A 20,660-nucleotide genomic window follows, 5' to 3' on the forward strand; every position below is an offset into this window, starting at 1 on the left:
ACTCCCCCACACACACACACACACACTATCAGTATGTCTTTGTAGAATGGGAGGAAATCCACGCAAACATGAGGAGAACATACAAACTCCTTGCAGATGTTGTTCCTGGTGGGATTCGAACCCAGAACTACAGCACTGCAGGGCTAACTACTGAGCCGCTGTGTTGCCCCGCATATTTGCCACTTTAGAGAAGCCGAATTCTAAAAAACCTCTGATTTTCATTTGAATTGTGGAATTGATCTTCGTCTCACCCCAGAGTCTTAGATATTCGGTGCTCCCGCAGCGAGCTGTGATCAACCGTTTCTTTAAGGTAGTAAATAATAGGATGGTAGGACAAGGAAACTGCATTAAATATATCAGACTCCTCCTCGCTGTGCCAGCTGGCTGAACTTTTTTTTTTTTTTTTAAATATTTTTCTTTAAGAAAAAATACAAAAGTCGAGATTAAAAGGGAGACTCTCCCATGAGCTTGAAATAGAAATCTAATTTTATTCTTGGGTATAAGCGCACAGCCCTAGTCTGAAATAATATATACAAAGATCTCCCTAACCACTAATTCACACAAATGGATTTTGGCTTGTGTCTACAGCTGACTATACATGGACAGCGTACAGTTGTGCATGCTGCAAGTCGCATGTCGAAAAAAATTGCAGCATGGGCTATTTCAATATGTTGCGACGTTCTCCAAGTATGTTTCCTGTATGGATGGTCTCCAAGCATAAAAAAACCCTGCATCAACAATTTTCCAAAAACCGCCGTGTGTGAAACCATCCTTAGGCCGGGGACCCACAGGTCGTAAACGCCGCGATTTGCCCACAGCGGAGACGCATCCCATCCCCACTTTGCGAAAAAGATTGCAGCGCGGACATGCTGTGATTTGCAAATCCGTTGTGGCTTTGCAAATCGCAGCATGTCGATTATATCTATGGAAGCGCCGGCGGCTTTCCCGTAGATATAATGTTAAGAGAAAGTCCTCAGAGGAAAACTCCATGAACTTTCTCTTCAAAGTTCTGTGGAAAGAACCGCAATGCGTTCACGCAGCAGTTCTTTCCGCAGCGCTTTAGCGCTGTGATTACGGCCCGTGGGGCCTTAGCCTTATACTAGATTAGGAGTCTTCTACCGCACATCCCCCGAACATCCAGGTAACTTATATTTATATGGATGCCGTCAACATGTGAACAGCGTCCTGAATGTGCGTCACAGTTTGTCAGCCTCTATTTGCAATAATTAACTGGTTTCTTATGTAAGCGCCGGCAGCTCCCACAGGTTGACAATTAAATTGCTCGCTTGTCCATAAAGAGCGAGCAGGATCCAGCGTGGCTTGTATCTGAGAACGTAGATCCTAATTACAGCTTGTCGCCAGCGCCAGAATGACATCTTGTGCTTATTTGCTCTTTGCTTTAGCAAATAATTATAGCTGTTATATCATGTAGGATGGGGGAACTGGAAAGTTCTGTTATGTTCCCTGCAATGTAGTGTCTTGTATGCTGTAGGCAAGTCAATGGAAGGTTTGCGTGTAACATGATGGGTGACGCATTGTACATGTTTATAAGGGGGGCCTGGACGACTTATTTGGAAGTAATAATATAACAAGTTATGGGGGTTGCGCTAGGTTAACACTGGTGTCACCTGTCTGTTTTTCTGGGGTGTTGGGGACCAGATCAGTGAACGTGCAGACTTAGAAAATAGTGGTTACATACAGACAGCTTTGTATACAGTGTGTGTAATTAAAATTATATTTTTATATATATATATATATATCTCTATAGATAGATATAGATTGTATACAGTGCTGTTGTCATGTATACTAAAAAAAAACACAGTATATACTGTAAGGCTCATAGTATATGCTGTATAGACTGCTGTTCTTAGTATATATTACAAAATAGCATGGTATACAGTATACTGCATATGCTGTATACAAAGCTGTATACTCCGCTGTCCTTAATATATAATGTCTGTACACAAGACTGTACCTATATGATGCTGTTAACATATTATATAGTATGCACGCTGTGTACAGTATTTACTGCGTGCAGCGTATACTAATAGAGCATCCATGTGTACTATAAGAAAAGCCATCTATACCACTGTATATAATGTACACTGTTGTACACTTGGCTTTCTATATAGCATATACTATATATACTGACAGTACTGGGTAATTCATCAAGAAATAAAACCGAAATTCAGAGCCATGTAAAAGTGCGTGACCTAAACAAACAGTCCAGTAGTTAGAATTGAGGCAAAATGTGGGTCTAATTGCTCAGCCCCAGTCACTATGTAGCGGAGGCTCTTTATGATGCTGATTTGTGAAATTTGTCTTGATTACATTTTTGGCACATTACAGTAAAGTTTTTGTCTGTGATAATTAGACTTCATTCACATCATGTTTGTTACATCCGTTGAGCAGATCCATTTAACAGATGCTAAAACCTAGACAAACACTTGGCCATCTATAAAATAATGAAAAATGAGTTTGGACAGTCAGAATTGCAGAAATGGATCCTATCCCTGTGTAGATCGACGGCCATCAGTTTGTATCCACCGAATTGGGTTGTGGAATCAGTCAGGACCAATATTGGCTGGAGTTAAAATTCATACAATCAAATATATATATATATATATATATATATATATATATATATATATATATATAATTTAATTTTAATACTCCGTTTATTACAGTTAAATGCATAATAAACAATGAAATGAGTGTGAAATTTATTCTCAAAGTAACACAAAACTTAAGTCTGCATTATAATAAAAGAAACATAAAATCCAAGTACAAGCACAATAAACATGACAGAGCGTAAAACGCTTCCCTCCTCTCCCTTCCCCGTGTCGCTTCCTGCTAAAATGAAAATATAAAATGAGTCACTCACACCTACAAGAGATGTTACAAGTACCAAGCGTGTATTTAAAGAGGACCTTTCTTGTCTTCAGGGATGTTCGGTATGTCATGCCCCTAGAAAGCTGGCAGTGCCAACACCCCGACTCTACAAGTCTGTGGCAGAGTATGTTCAGGATTGGGTGTTCCTCAGTGCCCAGCGATGCCCCTCGGCTGTATGGCACACCCTTCTGACACTTGGGAGATATTGATGCCAAAACTAATGACCCAGAGATCTCCAGCAGCAGGGAGCATACTGGGAAAACCAGCAGCAGTAGTAGTGGTAGTTGTTGTAGTTTATTATAACATTATATGTATTGTGTAATTAGATAAATGGTTTTCATATTTCATAGGAATTATAATCACTAGGTTTTTGGGGAGCTTTTAATGATTCTGTCAGCCATTTGTGAAGGAGTTGGAGTCGTTTTGGCCTTCGGACGCCAGAGCTCTGGTACAGTGTATGTAGTAATGTCCTGGATTATCTGCATGCGTTAGGTGATGGCTGACGTTGCTTGTTATGAAATGGTAAGATAATCCTTCCATCATGATCTGACTGTTTCATAGAACTGTGAGCTTCCTAACCAATATGATGTGTAAATTGTGATATAACTTTCAACCTCTATGTATGGCGCAAGCGTATTATTATTATATTATACTATTACTGCCTTTATAAGCAGATGAACCATGAACTGCTGCTGAAAGACTTACATCACAGTGGCATATTTATATGGCAGCTGAATTTCAAGGTGCTGGCACTCGATGGCGCTGCTGAGTTCTTATCACTGCTGTCATGTGCAGGAGAGGCAGAGCAGGACACCGTAGAGTAAAGGTAGCATGTAGAGCTGAGCGAGCACTATTCGAAACAGCCGTATCGAATAGCACCCTCCCATAGAAATGAATGGAAGCGGGGGGTTAAGCGGCCGGCCACCGGCTATGTCCATTCATTTCTATGGGAGCGTGCTATTCGATACGGCTGTTTCGAATAGTGCTCGCTCATCTCTAGTAGCATGTCATATACACAAAATGGTGAATAGCGGGAATTTACAATGCAAAATAGTTAATATTTACTGTGGTCAGCGTGTCTATGTCGTGTGTGTCATATACTGCCTCTTAAATAAATTGAGATAAAAGCGATAAGTTTCTGTGCAGGTAATGGCCGGTCTTACCAAAGTCATCCTCCCTTTATTTTGTGATATTCTCTAGTAACTCCTTTTCCTTTTATACTTCCAGGTGGATTGTAGACATGGAAGGAGCACCAGGAACACTGTATGAAGGAGAAAAGTTTCAACTTTTATTTAAGTTCAGCAGTCGATACCCTTTTGATTCTCCTCAGGTAAGATATTTCTAGGTGTCACGCACACAACTTTATCCCTAGTACAGCTGCCTCAGAAATAGATATAGCATATAATGTACTTTTGCTCTGTGTTCCTCTCATTTCGTACAGAGGCACGTAGAGGATTTCTCTCTCACAGAAATACACATACATAGACGATGGAGGTATTGTCTCTAGAAGCCTTGTATCTATAGGATAATGTATGAGTTGCAAAATAAAATAAATTAACGTTATTAATTTTCTGTATATTAAAATTTAAGTGATCCGATAAAGAACGCTATACTCCTTGTCTAGGAATTGGGAAAACTGGACCTGAGGCAGGTGTAACACTAAACACACAAAAGAAATACACTCCTGTCCCCTGCACTAAGTCACTGATCCCTCTATATGAAGCCACTGATTGGTCTGAGTAGTCACAAGGGGTGCGGGGCTTCAGGGGACTCTAACAGAGCGCAGGGGACTGGGGATTATTGTTATTTTGTTAATCTTACCTTTTTTTCCTGAGCCCCTCTGTAGTTTGGCCAATTTCTGAACTACCCCTTTTAAGGACGCTCTCTCCTTTAAAATCCCACTCTACTAGGTCTCTTCCGGGAGTCACTGCAAAGAGTAATATTTAGGGGTTTTTCATATACCCACGTTCACACTAGGAAAAGCAATCTCTGTATCTGCCAGATTTACTGACCTGAATGTTGCTCAACTAAACGGACACTAAACTCTGGCAGACTAAGACCTTACAGCTTATTCACATGATCCAAGTTCACCTGTCTGTGTGAGCCATAGGTCGGGAGAGGGCTTGCTAGTATTGTAGTTCGCTGTGATATTAGGAGTCCCTGCCCCTCCAGTGACATACTTGTTCTTAGTGGTCGTGCTGAGGCCAGGAGTGAATGAAAAGCACAGAACAGATGCAAATGTTCCCATTCTGTCTTCTCTCTGCATAGTCTTCACTCCTGATTTTGGCTAAAAGCATTGACGTAACACTCTAGCATGTGAATAAGGCCTCACGGTGCATTTGTATAAAATGGTTATGGCTTCTTTTTCTTTTCTTCATTGTATCAGCGTAGTATCATCTTATACATGGCATTCAGCACTTCTGCAGCTTCCACTACACGTAATGGCTGATGATACAGAAGCTGGACTTTCTGTAGTCATCTACAAATGAATCAGGAGCTTTGTCAGGAGCTTACAAATGAGCCCAGTATTAAGGAATGGACTATAGTAAGATAAGATAAGATAATCCTTTTATAGTCCCACAGTGGGGAAATTTCAGCTTTTTTTTTTTTTTAATACCCTATAAATAAATAGTAAAGTAAATACCCTGTCCTTACCTTATAAATCTCAGCCAGTCTGTTTACCATGCTATAGCATTGATGTTCCATACATCTATGTGATCACTGCAGCCAGTCACTGGGTTTAGTGAAAAAGGTCATGCATTTTCAAGAAAAAAAAAAAAAAAAGCTGTTCCTCTAGCGCCATCTGTTGGATGGTAGTAATCCTACAGGCCACATCTGACTCTTGGATTTGCAGCATTGCTACCTTCCAACAATTCATGCTAAGCACATCTCTCTGTTTTTGGAAAGGGCACTAAGTTGCACATCATATTCCTAGAGGAACATTGTATGGCCCATAAGACTCCTCACACCTTCATGGCAATCTCCTTAAGGAGGAACTGTACTTCTGACATGGCCTCTGCAGTGACACTTGTAAGTATAGGATGTGGCTGCTGAGGCCAGTCTTTGGCTGCAGCAGTTTCACAGATGTGACTGTGGGCAAGTAAACAAACATTGGCCATGGATTGCTGGAGCCGCAGGGGCTTACCAGGGGAGTATTGCTTGATTTTCTGTTAGCACATTTCCTACTGTTGGTCCCACTTTCTTTTAACTCCTTAAGAACCTCTTTGAGGCTAAGCCCTTACGTAGAAGGCCTCAGCAAAAAAGCGCTGTGGGAATACCTGCTTCAGAAACGCATTGCGGTTTTTCCAGCAGCGCTTTTCACAGAAAGCCCGCAGAGTTTTCCTTTGCCTACTTTCTGCTTCAGTTATACCTATACGGAAACCGCCGTCCTTTCTGTAACGTATAGTTGACATGCTGCGATTTCTAATAACACAACCGTTTTGGAAATCGCAGCTTTTCCGCTGCACATATTTTTGTGTAGTGTGTAGATGGGATTCACTAGAATCCCATCCACTTTGCAGGGACCGTAAAACTGTGCGGTATGGCTGCAGCATTAACGCCATTTGTGGCCACAGCCCAGCAGAGACAGTTCTTTTGAAATTTTTAGAACAAAATCTCAGCCACAAAAATACAATTTTGTATCCCGCATAGATTTAGGTATCTGCTATGTTGGCAATTCTACACATCTGCCGTCTTTGTGTAGATCATGACAGGAAGTGCTCCAAATGTTGCAAACAAATACGCCCTGAGCAGGGGAAACATGATTTTGCAAGTTTAAAAAGGAACGTTGGATAACTGAATCATTTTAATTGATGTTACTGCCATATTCATGTCTACCGTGCAAGAGGTTTCTGGTTATCTCACTTTTTTGGTGCTAAATGTGACCATTGCCAGCAGGGAATAGTTTTAGTTGCTATATTGAAACACTGTAAGTTGCTTCTTGGATTTAAAGCGACGCTCCGGAGTGGGTTTTTTTTTCCTTCTTTCTCAGGCCGAGTTCACATGGAATTTTTTGGACCGGATTATGAGGCGGAGGCCACCTAAGAATCCGGTCCAAAAACGTGTATCCGCGACTGGATGCTGATGCGGCATTCCACTCCAGATTAGGCCCAAATGAATGGGCTTTGTCAGAAGGGAGTGTCGCAAGGCGGACATGACTCAGCCGCGGAATCCACCTGAAGAAAGGACATGTTTCTTGTTTTTTCTGCGAGCGGGAACAAACCTCCTCGCAGAAAAAATAAGCCATTTATTTCAATGGGAGGTGGGTTTTTAAGCTGGATTTTGACACTTGATTCCATGTCAAAATCCAGGCCCAAAAACTCTGTCTGAACCCAGCCTCAGACTTTTGAATCTGAGGTCACGTGGTAGTTCTTAATAGTATTTGCAGGCAGCAAGACAGACCTCCTGTTTGTACCGCAACCCATACTAGAAAAAAAAGGTCACACTGATCATGTGACTTGTTAAAGAAGGTTGAAAAGGGATTCTGTGAATAGACACTGTGAATAGACGTCTATTACTATTGAGGAGATGATTTTCAATACAATACAGTCGACTCTCGATATAACGTATTGCTGGGACCGGGAAAAAAAATACGTTATAAGGCGAATACGTTATACGTATATAACGTATTTCACTGTGCCGGACCCTGACTACGTTATTCACGATAGCACCTTTTTCGGCCCTATAAAATACTGTACGTACATGCGCGTGTCATGCACATAACGCCGAATGTAAGAATGTCAGAACGCAGAAGCCAAATGAAAAACTATTTACATTTATTTATACAGTACTGTATGTCTGTGTGTGTGTGTGTCCGTATCATTCACTTTTTAGGACAGAAGAATTCCTCAATACGGGTTTGTTTTTGCACAGCTTTGGTGCGCAACCCATACAGCACACTCTCGACGTTTGCTACCTGATTAATGATATGTTCACCGACATCAAAAGCGCTAATGAAAGTCTTCACCTTCTGAAATGAATCGAGAACATCAGAATATTTTGGCACGATTGTTTCGGAAACGGAATTGCTGCTTTCAGAATCAGAATTTGGTTCCTCAAGAATACACTCCTCCTCCTGCTCGTTTTCGTATATTTCCTCAACAGAAAGCACTTCTGATGTAATCACCTCATCGTCCATGGTTGCGTACGTTTCGAAATCTAAACCAGACCCTGCGATGAGTTCCCAGCTTGGTGTATCAATAACTTCTTCGGCGTCACCTGGGATTTCTGCTTGCTCCATTTCTTCTTCCTCATTTTGATACAAAATCACTGCTGCTCCAGCTGCTTCTAGCTCCGAAGGTTGAGTGTGGTTTCCAGCACTTTCAAACCCTGCTTTCTGGAAACAATTCTTGATGCAAGCGGGGGTCACTTTGTTCCACGAAGCTACCAGGAAGTGCATGGCCTGGAGCAGGTCCGGTTTTAACTGATCCAATTGGTTGCGCTCCATCAGCGCAAGTGCCCGCTGCACGAGCAAACGCCTGTAATTGTACTTGAGGGACTTAATTACACCCAAATCGAGTGGCTGCAATTTACTTGTGCAATTAGGCGGGAAAAAATAGAGGTCTACGTTGCGTAAACCCTCCACTTCTTGTGGGTGTGCGGGGCAACAATCCAGGAAGAGGGCCACTTTCCTGTTGCGTGTACCCATCTTTGCGTCGAAGGCTCTCAAAAATTGCATGAAAAAATCGCCTGTCATCCAAGCTTTGGTGTTGTTTTTGTACTCACACGGCAGTGTGCGTACGTTCTTGAAACAACGTGGCTTCTTGTACTTGCCTGCAAGGCAAATTCACAGTAATTCAACATTTAAATTGAATTTAGTGAAACTCGTTTATACAGTACTGTAATTTTAGTTTACTTGCCTATCACCAGTATAGGAATCTTCTCCGAGCCGTCCGCATTGGTGGTAACGAGTACGGTGATCCTCTCCTTGCTCATTTTGCCCCCGTGGCATTTCTCCCCCTTTACAGCGATAGTGCGATTCGGCATCAAATTAAAAAATACGCCAGTCTCATCAGTGTTGAAGACATCTTTTAGGTCGTATTTCTCTAAAATCTTCGGCAGTTGCTCCGTTGTCCAAGTTTCAACAGTAGCCACATCTACAGCCCCACTTTCGCCAGCAGCAACACAATACGAAAGACTGTTTCGTTCCTTAAATCTCGTGAACCAGCCACTGGAAGCAACAAAGTCTTTCACATTCATTTTTGCTGCTAAAGTGTTTGCCTTTTCCCTGACAACCGAACCATCAATATTAATTCCGGCAGCTCGTGCTTGGTTAATCCACTTCATCAAAATGTTTTCCAATTCCTCATGCTTTGCTTTGCGGAATTTGGAACGTTTTCCTGACATCTTCCCGAGTTTCTCGCTCTGCTCTAGGATATGCTTTTTGTTTCTCACAATGGTATTGACCGTCGTCAGAGGCATATTGTAGCGATTTGCGAGATCTGTCTGTCTGAGGCTAGAGTTGCCTTCCAACTCCCGTATGATTTCAACCTGATCGATGAGAATAGAAACGTACAGTAATGAAATCGCAATGCAATCAACACAAAACCATCTTTACCAGTGTGCAACTCCATGTCACGCTTACCTTCTGCTGCACAGTAAGCTTAGTCCTCTTTTTGGGAGGCATTCTGGCGCCAATAAACAACCAAAACCGGAACTTCACACGACACGAGACACGTACGACTTCCTTCCGGTGAACTAATCTACCCAGAGGGCACTGTGGTGAGAGACTCGTCAGAGGCTCGCACGTATAACGTACTACGTTATACGCGGCAGAAAATGCATGCGATTGGCTAGGTGGGACCCTCCTGTACACAACGTTCTACGTTATATGTGGCTTGCAATTGGCTGCGGGGGTCCAAAAAAGAGTACGTTATATGCAAACCATATTACGTTATAACGGGATAAAAATACATGTAGGTTAGTCGGGACCTGAGAAAATATACGTTATAGCCTATATACGTTATATACCGATATGTTAAATCGAGAGTTGACTGTATAAGTAAAAAAAAAAAAAATCACTTGCAGGATTCCTACAGGAAGTATTCTGCCACACCCATAGCTGCAGTCTGTTGTTCAGAGCTTCAGATGTGTTTCTAGTGACGTACAAGGGAGGGACATACATAACAGGGTGTATATTGGTCAAGTGTTGCCAATGTTCCAATACACAGTGATAGACGTCATGCAGAGGACTGTGCATTGTCAGTGTGCTTTTGCCAGTGTTTTTCATGGCTAGCACAGACCCATTCATTTCTATGGTCCCATAAACATGACAGTGTATTTTCACAGTTCCGTGTAATGGCCTATGAGCTCGGGGCAAAACTCAGGACAAATATTTTTGTTTTGCGGCCTGTGCTCATTGACCACAGTGTATCTGGCTGTGAAGTCGTGGGTGGCACACGGATGTCATCTATGTTCCATTTAGTCCCGGCCCCGTACACAGTCATGTGCATGTCACCTTATTCCTAGTTCGTGAGACCATTCAGTGAGTCGGCATGGTAGACTCCCAACACCCAGTAATCTGTTATTCAGCCCTGCCCATGTACACTCATACCTGTGTATTAAAGCATTGAATCAGCTGTGCTCCCTACAGTACCGGAGCCAATTTCCTGGTAATTTAAAGGGGGTTTCTGTCACTTCAAAGATATTCTCATATCCGCCTTTCATTCCTGAAATAAGAGAGCCTGTGTTTCCAGCCAGTCAGGAGTTATGGAAATGGCTGAACGCAGTATATGTTGTATATTGGCTGTACTTGGTATTACAGCTCAGCTCTAGTCACTTAAATGGGATTTAGCTGCAAATAGACCCCCTGACTGCTGGCATTAGACTGTCATCCACTGTTATGGTACATTCATAGTGGTGTTTCCTGCCTAATATCTTGGTACTTTGTTGTCATTGCAGGTCATGTTCACTGGTGACAATATCCCTGTCCATCCTCATGTTTATAGCAACGGTCATATCTGTTTATCTATTTTAACGGAAGATTGGTCTCCTGCGCTGTCCGTGCAGTCCGTCTGTCTTAGTATAATCAGCATGCTGTCCAGCTGCAAAGAAAAGGTACGTGCAAGTGTGGGCTCTGACTTCTTACAGTATTAGCAATACAGCAATATATTCATCACATGCATGTATACTGAATTCATTCTAACCGCTTAGCTTACAACATGGACATTGTAATATCATGTTCTCTGCTATGTTTTCTGCCCAGTCAGCAGTAGGCAGGTGCCTTTGTATTGGCAGTCTGTATACATTTAATACATTCTTTGGAAGAATCCAGGCTGCTGTAGGAACTTGCAGATAACCACTGTGTGACGATTGCTCCTGTCTTGTTGGTAAAGGCAGAGATTCTAAGATGTAAAATAATATTATGGTAGGGACTTACTAGTTTCAGCACCCCAACTGATGAGTAGTTCTACACGTTCTTTGGCATCAGAAGTAGAAGACTCTGTGCCTGTGTAGTGGCTATTAATGGCCCTGCCGGAGTACTGCAGCTCTGCCACCATACAAGTGAATGGAATAGGTCATCAGTATCCTTCTCTACCCCCAGCCCAGAAACCAATTTAATCCCTTTGCTATTTAACATTTGGGCCTTGTTCTTGCGACAGGATATTTGTGTTTGGTGTGATTTCTCTGTGTGGCTGGAGCAATATCTGTGCCACAGTGCACAACATAGTATTGGTGTACATGCAGCTCTGCTTCACATTAATGCAGATATGTCTGCTACTGAATGCAAGGGCGCCATTGTGCTCCTGCAACCCTGCAGATCCTTCTCTAGTTACATATTGCTGGCTTTGCTAAAGTTGTTAAAGGGGTTCCATCCTTAACAGGATTATTTATTTATTAATTTGCAGAGTTTTAAAGATTTTCTCTAACCATCAGCTAGACCAGGGGTAGGCAACCTTTGGCCCTCCAGCTATTGTCAAACTACATCTCCCAGCATGCATACTTGGTCCGCTGTTCTTGGTACTCCCATGGAAGTGAATGAAGCATGGTGAGAGTTGTTGTTTCACAGCATCTGCAGTGCCGAAGGTTGCTGACCCCTGAGTTAGACAATCAGTATGAGATGAGTGAGGGTCTGGAGCGGTGGTGCGGCCTCTTCATAGTTTGCACAGGTCCTTACAGCTCTATGTATTACACATGACATCAGTGGAAGTTCTTTTTACCTGTTGCTGGAACCCTTTGTATATGAAAAATACCTGCCTGCCCAACAAACAGTATAGTGGGGTGTATCGGGCTACCTCAAAAATTATATATTGCAGGGTGTCCTCTCATGTACAGGAATCTGGCACACAGACAGATCAGCAGTGTGTCCTGAGATTTCGGCCACCACCAATATAATATTGATGACCTGTCCAATATTGTGATGCCTGAAAACCACTTTCCTTCCTGGAAAACACATATAATTCATCAATATTAATATAAAATATCATTTTGCACCGTGTTTAATGTCTAGCCCGTAACATTGCTGAGACAGGTGCACATCAAAAGCCATGTATTTCCTCCATTACTGTTATGTAAGTGCTCTGATGTTGTAGATATTCCCATTGCCAGCATGTATGTTCACATCTGTCAGCACCTCGCTGTGGCAGGAGCAATGTCCGGCAGAGACGGTGCTTTCTGTCTGTAGACACTAAATGAGGTCACTTCATTTATAGCACAGGGATATAACCTAGTTTTCCCTACTACCTCCTATGATCTGTTCTCAGCATGCCACCTGTGCCACTCCATGGGTAATCCCTTTGTACTCTGCCAGCATCGCTTGGGTCAGTATTGTCATGAATCATTTTAACCATTCCTCCTATTACATTCATGGGTGAAAGTGTTCAAGACTTTCTATGATATGTGTATATGTATCCGGACCTATATATTTCAGTGTAATCTATTATAGTGACTCTTGCTGCCTTCTATTGATATGAAGGATTTGCTCATAGAATAAAGTACAGATGGGACAGAGTGGGCTCTGCTTTTTAGGTTCCTGTACTCCTTGCTCTGTGGCTATTGTGACCATCAGTAGAGGCATGTTGCCTAATAACAGGCTGTATTACAACCAGGGCTGTGGAGTTGGCTCAGACTTCTAATTTTCCAAACGCTACGACTTCGGCCCCACAGCCCTGATACAAATAGTGTTTATTAACCTACACACCAGCAGCTGATGAGTCAATATCACAAAAAGATGTATGTGCATACTGTGGTATAAAAACACCGATCACATCCAAAAGTAGTTCTGATATCCTGAATGTATATAATGCTTGTTAAAGTCACATATGGCGGCAGTACAACACTAAACGCGGCACATTAAAAGACAAAAAACAATATGGCGTGAAATCTAGGTGTAATGGTGGTGGACGGCGATCCCTTTCACTTGAGAGTACATTACACCTACATTCAGCTTGGCTGCAGTGAGGATCGCCCTCTGTTCTATAAATTGGGGGTTTCAGACCCCCCAACAGTCAGGTATTTATTCTCTTTCCTAAGGATAAGAGGAGACATACTTTTTAAAGGGATTGTACGAGAATTGAAAAATGCAGCTGCTTTTTTCAGGTTGTGTCTGGTACTGCAATACCAGACAAAAACTGTATTCGTGTGTGGCGCTGTATCTGAAGCTAAATGTGTTTTTCTGATAATAAACCCCTTTGGCTCTTAGTAAAGCACCTCAGCTGTATAGGAAAAGGTTATAGGTCTAATTTGTTGCTTTTATCCCTTTTGCCCTGTTTTTATTTATTTATTTTTCTTCTTGTTTTCAGAGACGACCTCCAGATAACTCATTTTATGTAAGAACATGCAACAAAAATCCAAAGAAAACAAAATGGTGGTATCACGGTAAGTCCACAAAGCATTGGATGGGTAGATGGATTCCAATGCAATAGTTATATTGTTATGACAAAATGGATTCAGGTATCTCCAGTTCTGACCACGTCCAGAAATATTTACTACACGCTATTTCTAACACATGTATTGCTGACAGGTAAATAAGACACTGTTGGAGCATGACCACATATCACAGGTATAGGACGCCCTCCATCCAGTAAGACAGTTCATTGTATTACTACTCTACTGCCTGTCGTACTGTTATATTAACTATAGGAAACACAACTGTGACTGAGCCCATAGGCCCGGGGTGCCCTCATGTAGCCCTCACCACACACAGCCTGGTTAATGGCAGGCAGTCTGTGCCTTGTAAAGTCGTTACCTCTAATTTAACCCTTTACTGCCAGAAATAGTGGTTGGTCTACATAAGTCAGGGCAAAAGTCTGTGAAGGAAGGCTGCGGCACAAAACGTAGCACGGTTACTGTGAGGGCAGTGGCGTTGTATGGTAAGTTTGTGTTCAGACTTGTTGTATACAAGTCTTCATGGCGGTCTAGGCCCAGATAGAGAAGGAAAGTTATAACTGCACAGTAAATTCTTCTACAGTGTCCAGATGGGATGCAGCTGATGGTCATGAGGAGAAGTTGTGCGGGGGTCCACGATGAGTTTTTAGTTGCACCCCAGTGAAGTGATTACCTCTGTAAGCTTCAACGGTTAAGCTGTGAAGTAGTCCACACTAATTCACTGGCGAAGACCTTTAAGCAATGAAGCATGTACCGTGTGAAATTTGTCCTGGGGGAGCACAAGGTCTGCGCCTCGGGAGCTTTACTAAGTGGTTTCCATGGCTGAGCAGCCACACACAACCCGGAGATCAGTAGTGGAAACTCATTCTCTGGAGTGGGGCTTACAGCAGTACATTGGTTAGAAGCCGAATCCCACTACCTTGTTCGGAGGCCAATTTTCTTGTAAATTGGAATTTCATCATATGCAAAGGATGGAAAAGTGCTTTGGGGATGTGTCTTTGCAGGTCTGTCTTTCGTTCTCCATTCTAGATTCTTTCCCGCCGAGTTCTTCCCTCCACTACTTGATTCACAGATCTCCCCCTGGTTTCAAGCATTGCTGTAGTTGGCCATGGTACACAGTGGAGGTGGACGCTGTCAGTCTAAGTACTGGGGGTAGAGTTCGGCAGGATATAACATGGAAACAATCGGCTTTCCCATTATGTGCCCCCGCTGAAGAGCTATCAGTGCCCTTACTGTAGCTCTTCAGTGTCAGAAGGGCGTTTCTGACAGTCCCATCAGGAACGCCCCTCCTCACAGTACTGTCTGTAGCTCTGTACTGCAAGGGGGTGTTCCTTAGTGGCCAGCCATGACGCTGTGCGGTGAGGAACGCTGCCCCCCCCCTTTTCCCAGTACTAGTCTATGGATGAGTATTGTCAGGAGGAGGGCAGTCATCAGCATCATCGCTGGGCATTAAGGAACATCCCCTGACAGTACAGAGCTACGGACAGTACTGTGAGGAGGGAGTTCCTGATGGGACTGTCAAAAACGCCCTTCTAGCACTGAAGAGCTATAGTAACAGCACCGCTAGCTCTTCAGCAGGGGCACATAAAGGGAAAGCGCTGAATTCAGTGCACGGTCTGCCTTCTAGCAGTGTATTACACCGCATGTGCCCGAGGACGTTAAAGGTCCTCTTTTGAAGCTGAATAATAGAGATATTGAAACTGTAGAATCTCCTCTACACTACCTCCATTTTATTGCTGACAAATTAACTTTATACAGAGTTTACACAGATTTATGAAATGATACTTATAGACTATAATGTATTTATGTGAAAATGTAGATGTTCTGTTGTTTTGTACTTATTTTTTATATTTTTTTGTTGTGGGCAAAAGAATTGGGCATTGAAATTCAACATGTCCTTTTTGTAGTAGCCCGGCCACGTATTGCTGATCGGCTCCCATTCAGTTGAATGGGACCTCAGATGTGTCAGTTGCGCCACTGCACAGCAAACGACTGCTCCATTCTCTGTGTATTAACTGATTGATAGGGGTGCTGGGTGTCAGACCTGCACCGATCTGATAGTGATGACCGATCCTTAAAGGGGGTTTTCCCATCTCACTTATTCAACAGCTTACGAACTCCTTTCTCTTCTGAAATCAATTTTTCATACTGATAACCTATCCACAGAATAAGACATCAGTATGTGAAGGTCTGACACCTGGACCACACAAAGATCACCTGTAGCAATGGCCTTTGGATGCCAGAAGCTGCTAATGGGCAAGGGGCACACACAGCACCGTTCCTTGGCAAGTATTATGCTGCTTTCACACGGAGTAACGCTCCACTCATTCTGACACGTAAACACGTGTCAGAGTGAGCGCTGTAAAACAGAATCCCATTGACTTCAATGGGTGCCGTCTTACGTGCGCTACTTATTGAGATCAATGGGTTAAAAAGCCTCCTATTGATTTCAATGTGTAGCGCGCAAGACGGCACCCATTGAAGTAAACGGGATCCTGTTTTACAGCGCTCACTTTGACAAATGAGCAGAGCGTTACTCAGTGTGAAAGCAGCCCCAGGCGTGGTGTAGTAGCCCGTCCATTGCATTGTGCTTCTGGAGAATTGTAGCACCACTCCTATTACTTGCATAGGAATGGTGGTGCACACCGTGTCTGTCCACTTGCTTTCCAGAGGCTCATGCAACAGCTAATCCTGTAGATTTTGGGTCAGAAAACTCCCTTTTAAAGGGCATCTCTTTTATATACTGTAATGGTTACTCTCTTGTTTTTCTTCTTAGATGATACATGTTGATGCCAGCCTCAAGCCCCTCTAGAAGAAGATTAATCCTGCTGAAAAACAAGCACTTTGATCCTTCAAGTCTTTGAACTTTTACCTTTTGACAAGAGGTGACTGAATGAAAAGAAGACTACTTCCTTTTTACTGCATTTTTACTAGTGTGCATTGTGGCGCATGTGGCTAGCTGTCTGAGCACATGCAGCTGCCATGCTTTGTTAGTCATACTGGAGAAATGCAGGCGTCAGGATGAAATTCCATTTTACTTTTCTCTTATGCTTTCCAAGATTTCCCAGGTCCTCATGTATTGTGCAATAACAATTCTAAATGCATGATAGGGCCTACTGGATGTGTTTACCAAATGCATTGGGATAAGAAGGAACACTTCCATTACATTGCCATCCATGACATCAGGATACTATGCACTGTGATTCTAAAAAAAAAAAAAAAAAATATGGCGGCATGGCTCGACATGCTTGACCTGAAGGACTGCGAAACAGGAACTCTGTATATTTATTATCTTGTTTCCTTTATGTCAGGTTACTTGTGAATGTCTTCTGATGAGTGCAATGGACAGGTACAAATATCTCAAACCCAGGAGGTGACCTATATATAAGTTGTATATAGCTATTGATAGTATAGAGGAGAAGAGTGTGTGTGTGATATGCTAGGCTTTAGGCAAAGTGTACTCGCTGCCTATATAATACCGTGGCAGACATTTTGTTAGGGTCGACTCCTAATTTCATAGTTCATTCTGCAAATTACTATCTGGGCTGGTGACATTACTGAAATATGAGGCTGAAAGCGGCTCGTACCTCAGCAGTGTCGTAAACGACGGGACACCTGCAAAATGGATGCGGTGGATACACTTTATTCAGGGCTTTGTATCGGATGGGGCGGTGATCTAAATGTGCTGCAGTCTTTACATAGGCCTGAGTTTTTCGACATAGCCTTTTTTTCTTTCTCTTATGTTAAGCCCCTAGTTACAATTTTTCGCCATTGGAACGGGCCCTGCTCAGTCTCATGTATTTATGTTTGAAAAGAAACACATTTTGTCACTTTTTTTTTGTTTAATTTGTTGTGTTGTTCGTTAAGTTTAATTAATACAAAACTATACTTAGACCAAGAGACATTGTCATTTTTTTTTTATAATATATAATTTTTCTTGATGCCTGCGATCATCCGTACAAACCACAGAGTAGAATAAACTTTACCGAAAAAAAAATCTATTTTTCTGAGTCCACAGTCCTCTTTTTACAGAGCCTCACAAGTCCATAAAACTTAAATATTCAATTTTTTTTCTTTAGTTTAAGCCAGTTCTTAAAGGGGTTGTCCCAGAGTGAATATTGTTTGTATTCAAATCCAGCAAATAATCTTTTTTTTTTTTTTTGCAAATATAGCTTTTTTCTTGCTTATATTCCAAGATATTCCAGGAATAACATTGGATTAGCGCCACCTGCTGTTTCTACAGTATAACTGCGTTAAGTTCAGTAAGGGTGCTGAGAAGGACATGCATGCACGGTCTTGCTTCAGATAAGCAGAAGGTAAGGTGACTGCTACTGAAGCCGCAGCATCTTCTTTACTTGTCAGAGGAGATGTCAGGCAAGTGCAGTTGCAGTAATGTTGCGTCTCAATGGTCCCTTGCTAATCCCCTTCAGTGTTTCTCTGTATAGCAGAGAGTCTCACCGTAGCCCCATTGTATTAAATAGAGCGGTGTTGCAGTTCAGTACACAGGAGAGCCTCTGTGCTGAAAAACAAGGCCAAAACTATGTCATGGCATGTCCTAGGAAATATCCCTTTCCACATGCTCTGCCTAAATGGTTCAAGATAGAGATGAGCGAGTAGTATTCGATCGAGTAGGTACTATGGTATTCGAAATACTCGTACTCATTCTACGTTTACTGCGAGGTATTCGACCGAGTACAAGTATTTAGAATACCGTAGTATTCGATAAAATACCTACACGATCGAATACTACTCGCTCAGCTCTAGTTCAGGACTATACTATCGATTGTTGTGGCCCCTTTATTACTTACTAAGCCCAGCACTGTGCATTGCAGCTCAGCCCCCTCATTGAATGGGGCTGAGCTGCAGCCTGGCCATGTGACCAATGGATGTGATGTCACTGGTCTTTGAAGAGGGAAGTTGAAGCGCCATATCAGAGGTTATAGCATAAAGAATATTTCTTCTCCATCTATAGGGTTAGGGGATGAATAGCTGATCGGTGGGAGTCTGATCAGTGAGATCCCCGCCGATCTGTCTTATTGCCTGCATTGTGAATTCAGCTGGACTGAATGTAGACATGCCTCTTGCTGAAGGGGATTCATTCATGCTCCCATTTACTGGTGATAGTTTTGAGTGCTGTACTTTTGGCTATCTCTGGATCTCCTATTGAAGTGAATGAGAGCATGGATTCTTCCCATCCAGCATGGGGCTCACCTACTTCCAATCCTTCGTGTTATGGTGGTCAGTCATTTATCCTCTATTCCACAATAAATATTCTTTCTGGCAGAACTCCTTCAAGAGTGCCTGTTTTCCGTGAAGACGACCAGAGGGAGGTCATATAATTCTTGGACACTAGTTCCTTAAAGGGGTTGTCTTTATAGCAGACAGGGGTTTAATCTTAGAACTATCTATATAATCGACTGACCAGCTCTAGTCTGGCTCTAAAGCCACATAGCACAGAGACACTAGAGGGGATATGTATACTGACATCCATTTATTATGTGGAGGGTCATTCAGGTGCACCAGGACCACTGCTTGTGATCAGCTCCCTGCTCTGGTTTATTGGGTAGGGGACATTGATGACGTCCATAGCTATTAATAGGGTGGCAGTATTTGTTCTGAAGGGACAGACACTTTGAGAACAAGTCTTTGGTCGAGGAGGGCAGACGGGTTTTGCACTGTCTGTACACAAACTCTGAGAACCCCTTTTAAAGCAAAACACATACTAGAAGGACCCCCGAATGTTGCACATATGGTATATACTTTGTAATTCTATATTGTGAAGGAAAAAAAAACCAACCTCACTACTTTTATCCATATGAGTTAAGATTTTAACACTGACCAGTTCTTGAGTCGACCTTGTAAGTTACTGAGCAGCATTAAACCTTTGCATGAAGGATACAGAGCGGCGTTGACAACAGATAAAGCATTATTTCTTTACAAACCCATCATACTGTTTAATGGATTTAATGGATTCTTGGTCAAATAAATCCTTTTTCCTTATTTTGTTTGTGTCATTAATATCCATTCACTATAGAGACTCAGTGCATTATTTATATAGGACAATCCTTGGGGTCTGGGCTGTTTCTGGATCTCAGTGACTATACAACAATTTGCCCCTATAGAGGTCTAAACTACCTTTCTGCTCTCCGTAAAGCATGTCACTTGGTCTGTCTTACACTTGGGCAGAATGAATGCACGCCTAGCCAAATAAAGTAGTAAATATACTGGGGGAGAACTTGGTGATGATGCTGAGCTGTAATGCTCTCCCTTCTGACAGTGGAGGGATATCTGTGCCGAAACTATCAGCACCAATATCTCTGGCACCCAGGAGGGAACCGGTTCAGTGTGCTGAATTCTGGACACTGCCAACTTTCCAGCGGCATATACCACCGCCAATATCCGAGGACATGAAAGGTCTTCTTTTTAACTTCCTAGTGATATCTCAGGATTTGTTTTTATAAAGGGTATAAAACCGGAGATGCAGCTGTATGAAATGACCATTCAGCTCTGCACATTCACAATACAAAGAGTACTGTATATACTCGAGTATAAGCCGACCCGAATATAAGCTGAGGCCCCTAATTTTACCACAAAAAACTGGGAAAACTTATTGACTCGAGTATAAGCCTGAGGGGAAAATGCAGCAGCTACTGGAAAATTTCAAAAATTAAAATGGTCGGAGTTTTTGGGTGCAGTAGGTGCTGGGGAAGGGGAGGGGGTGTTTTGGTTGTCTGTTTGCCCCTTCCCTGAGCTTGAGGACTGAGTTTTTTTTTCCCCCGCTTGGAATTCACCCTGGCTGAATATAGGGTATCTGCAGTGCTCCTATTAACTCCTTCCCGATGGAACAGGAGCACTGCAGATACCCTATATTCAGTAGATCGGGCACTGTCAGACACAGGGATACCTAATGTGTATGTGTTTCATAGTAATTTTCTACTTTTATA

The 20,660-nt window shown here is 42.5% G+C and overlaps 1 protein-coding gene across 1 annotated transcript in view; it reads left to right on the top strand.

Annotated features, from left to right (window-relative positions):
- Positions 1–19,716, top strand: part of UBE2W (ubiquitin conjugating enzyme E2 W) — a 32,833-nt gene extending 13,117 nt beyond the window's left edge. Inside the window, exons 3-6 of the mRNA XM_075270377.1 lie at positions 4,120–4,222; positions 10,792–10,947; positions 13,632–13,707; positions 16,493–19,716. Coding sequence (XP_075126478.1) covers positions 4,120–4,222; positions 10,792–10,947; positions 13,632–13,707; positions 16,493–16,506 — 349 coding nt within the window. The 3' untranslated portion in view covers positions 16,507–19,716. The remainder of the gene's footprint in view (positions 1–4,119; positions 4,223–10,791; positions 10,948–13,631; positions 13,708–16,492) is intronic.
- Positions 19,717–20,660: the final 944 nt, after the last annotated feature.

The sequence above is a fragment of the Leptodactylus fuscus genome, chromosome 4 (assembly GCF_031893055.1).
Source record: "Leptodactylus fuscus isolate aLepFus1 chromosome 4, aLepFus1.hap2, whole genome shotgun sequence".
Taxonomy (NCBI): Eukaryota; Metazoa; Chordata; class Amphibia; order Anura; family Leptodactylidae; genus Leptodactylus; species Leptodactylus fuscus.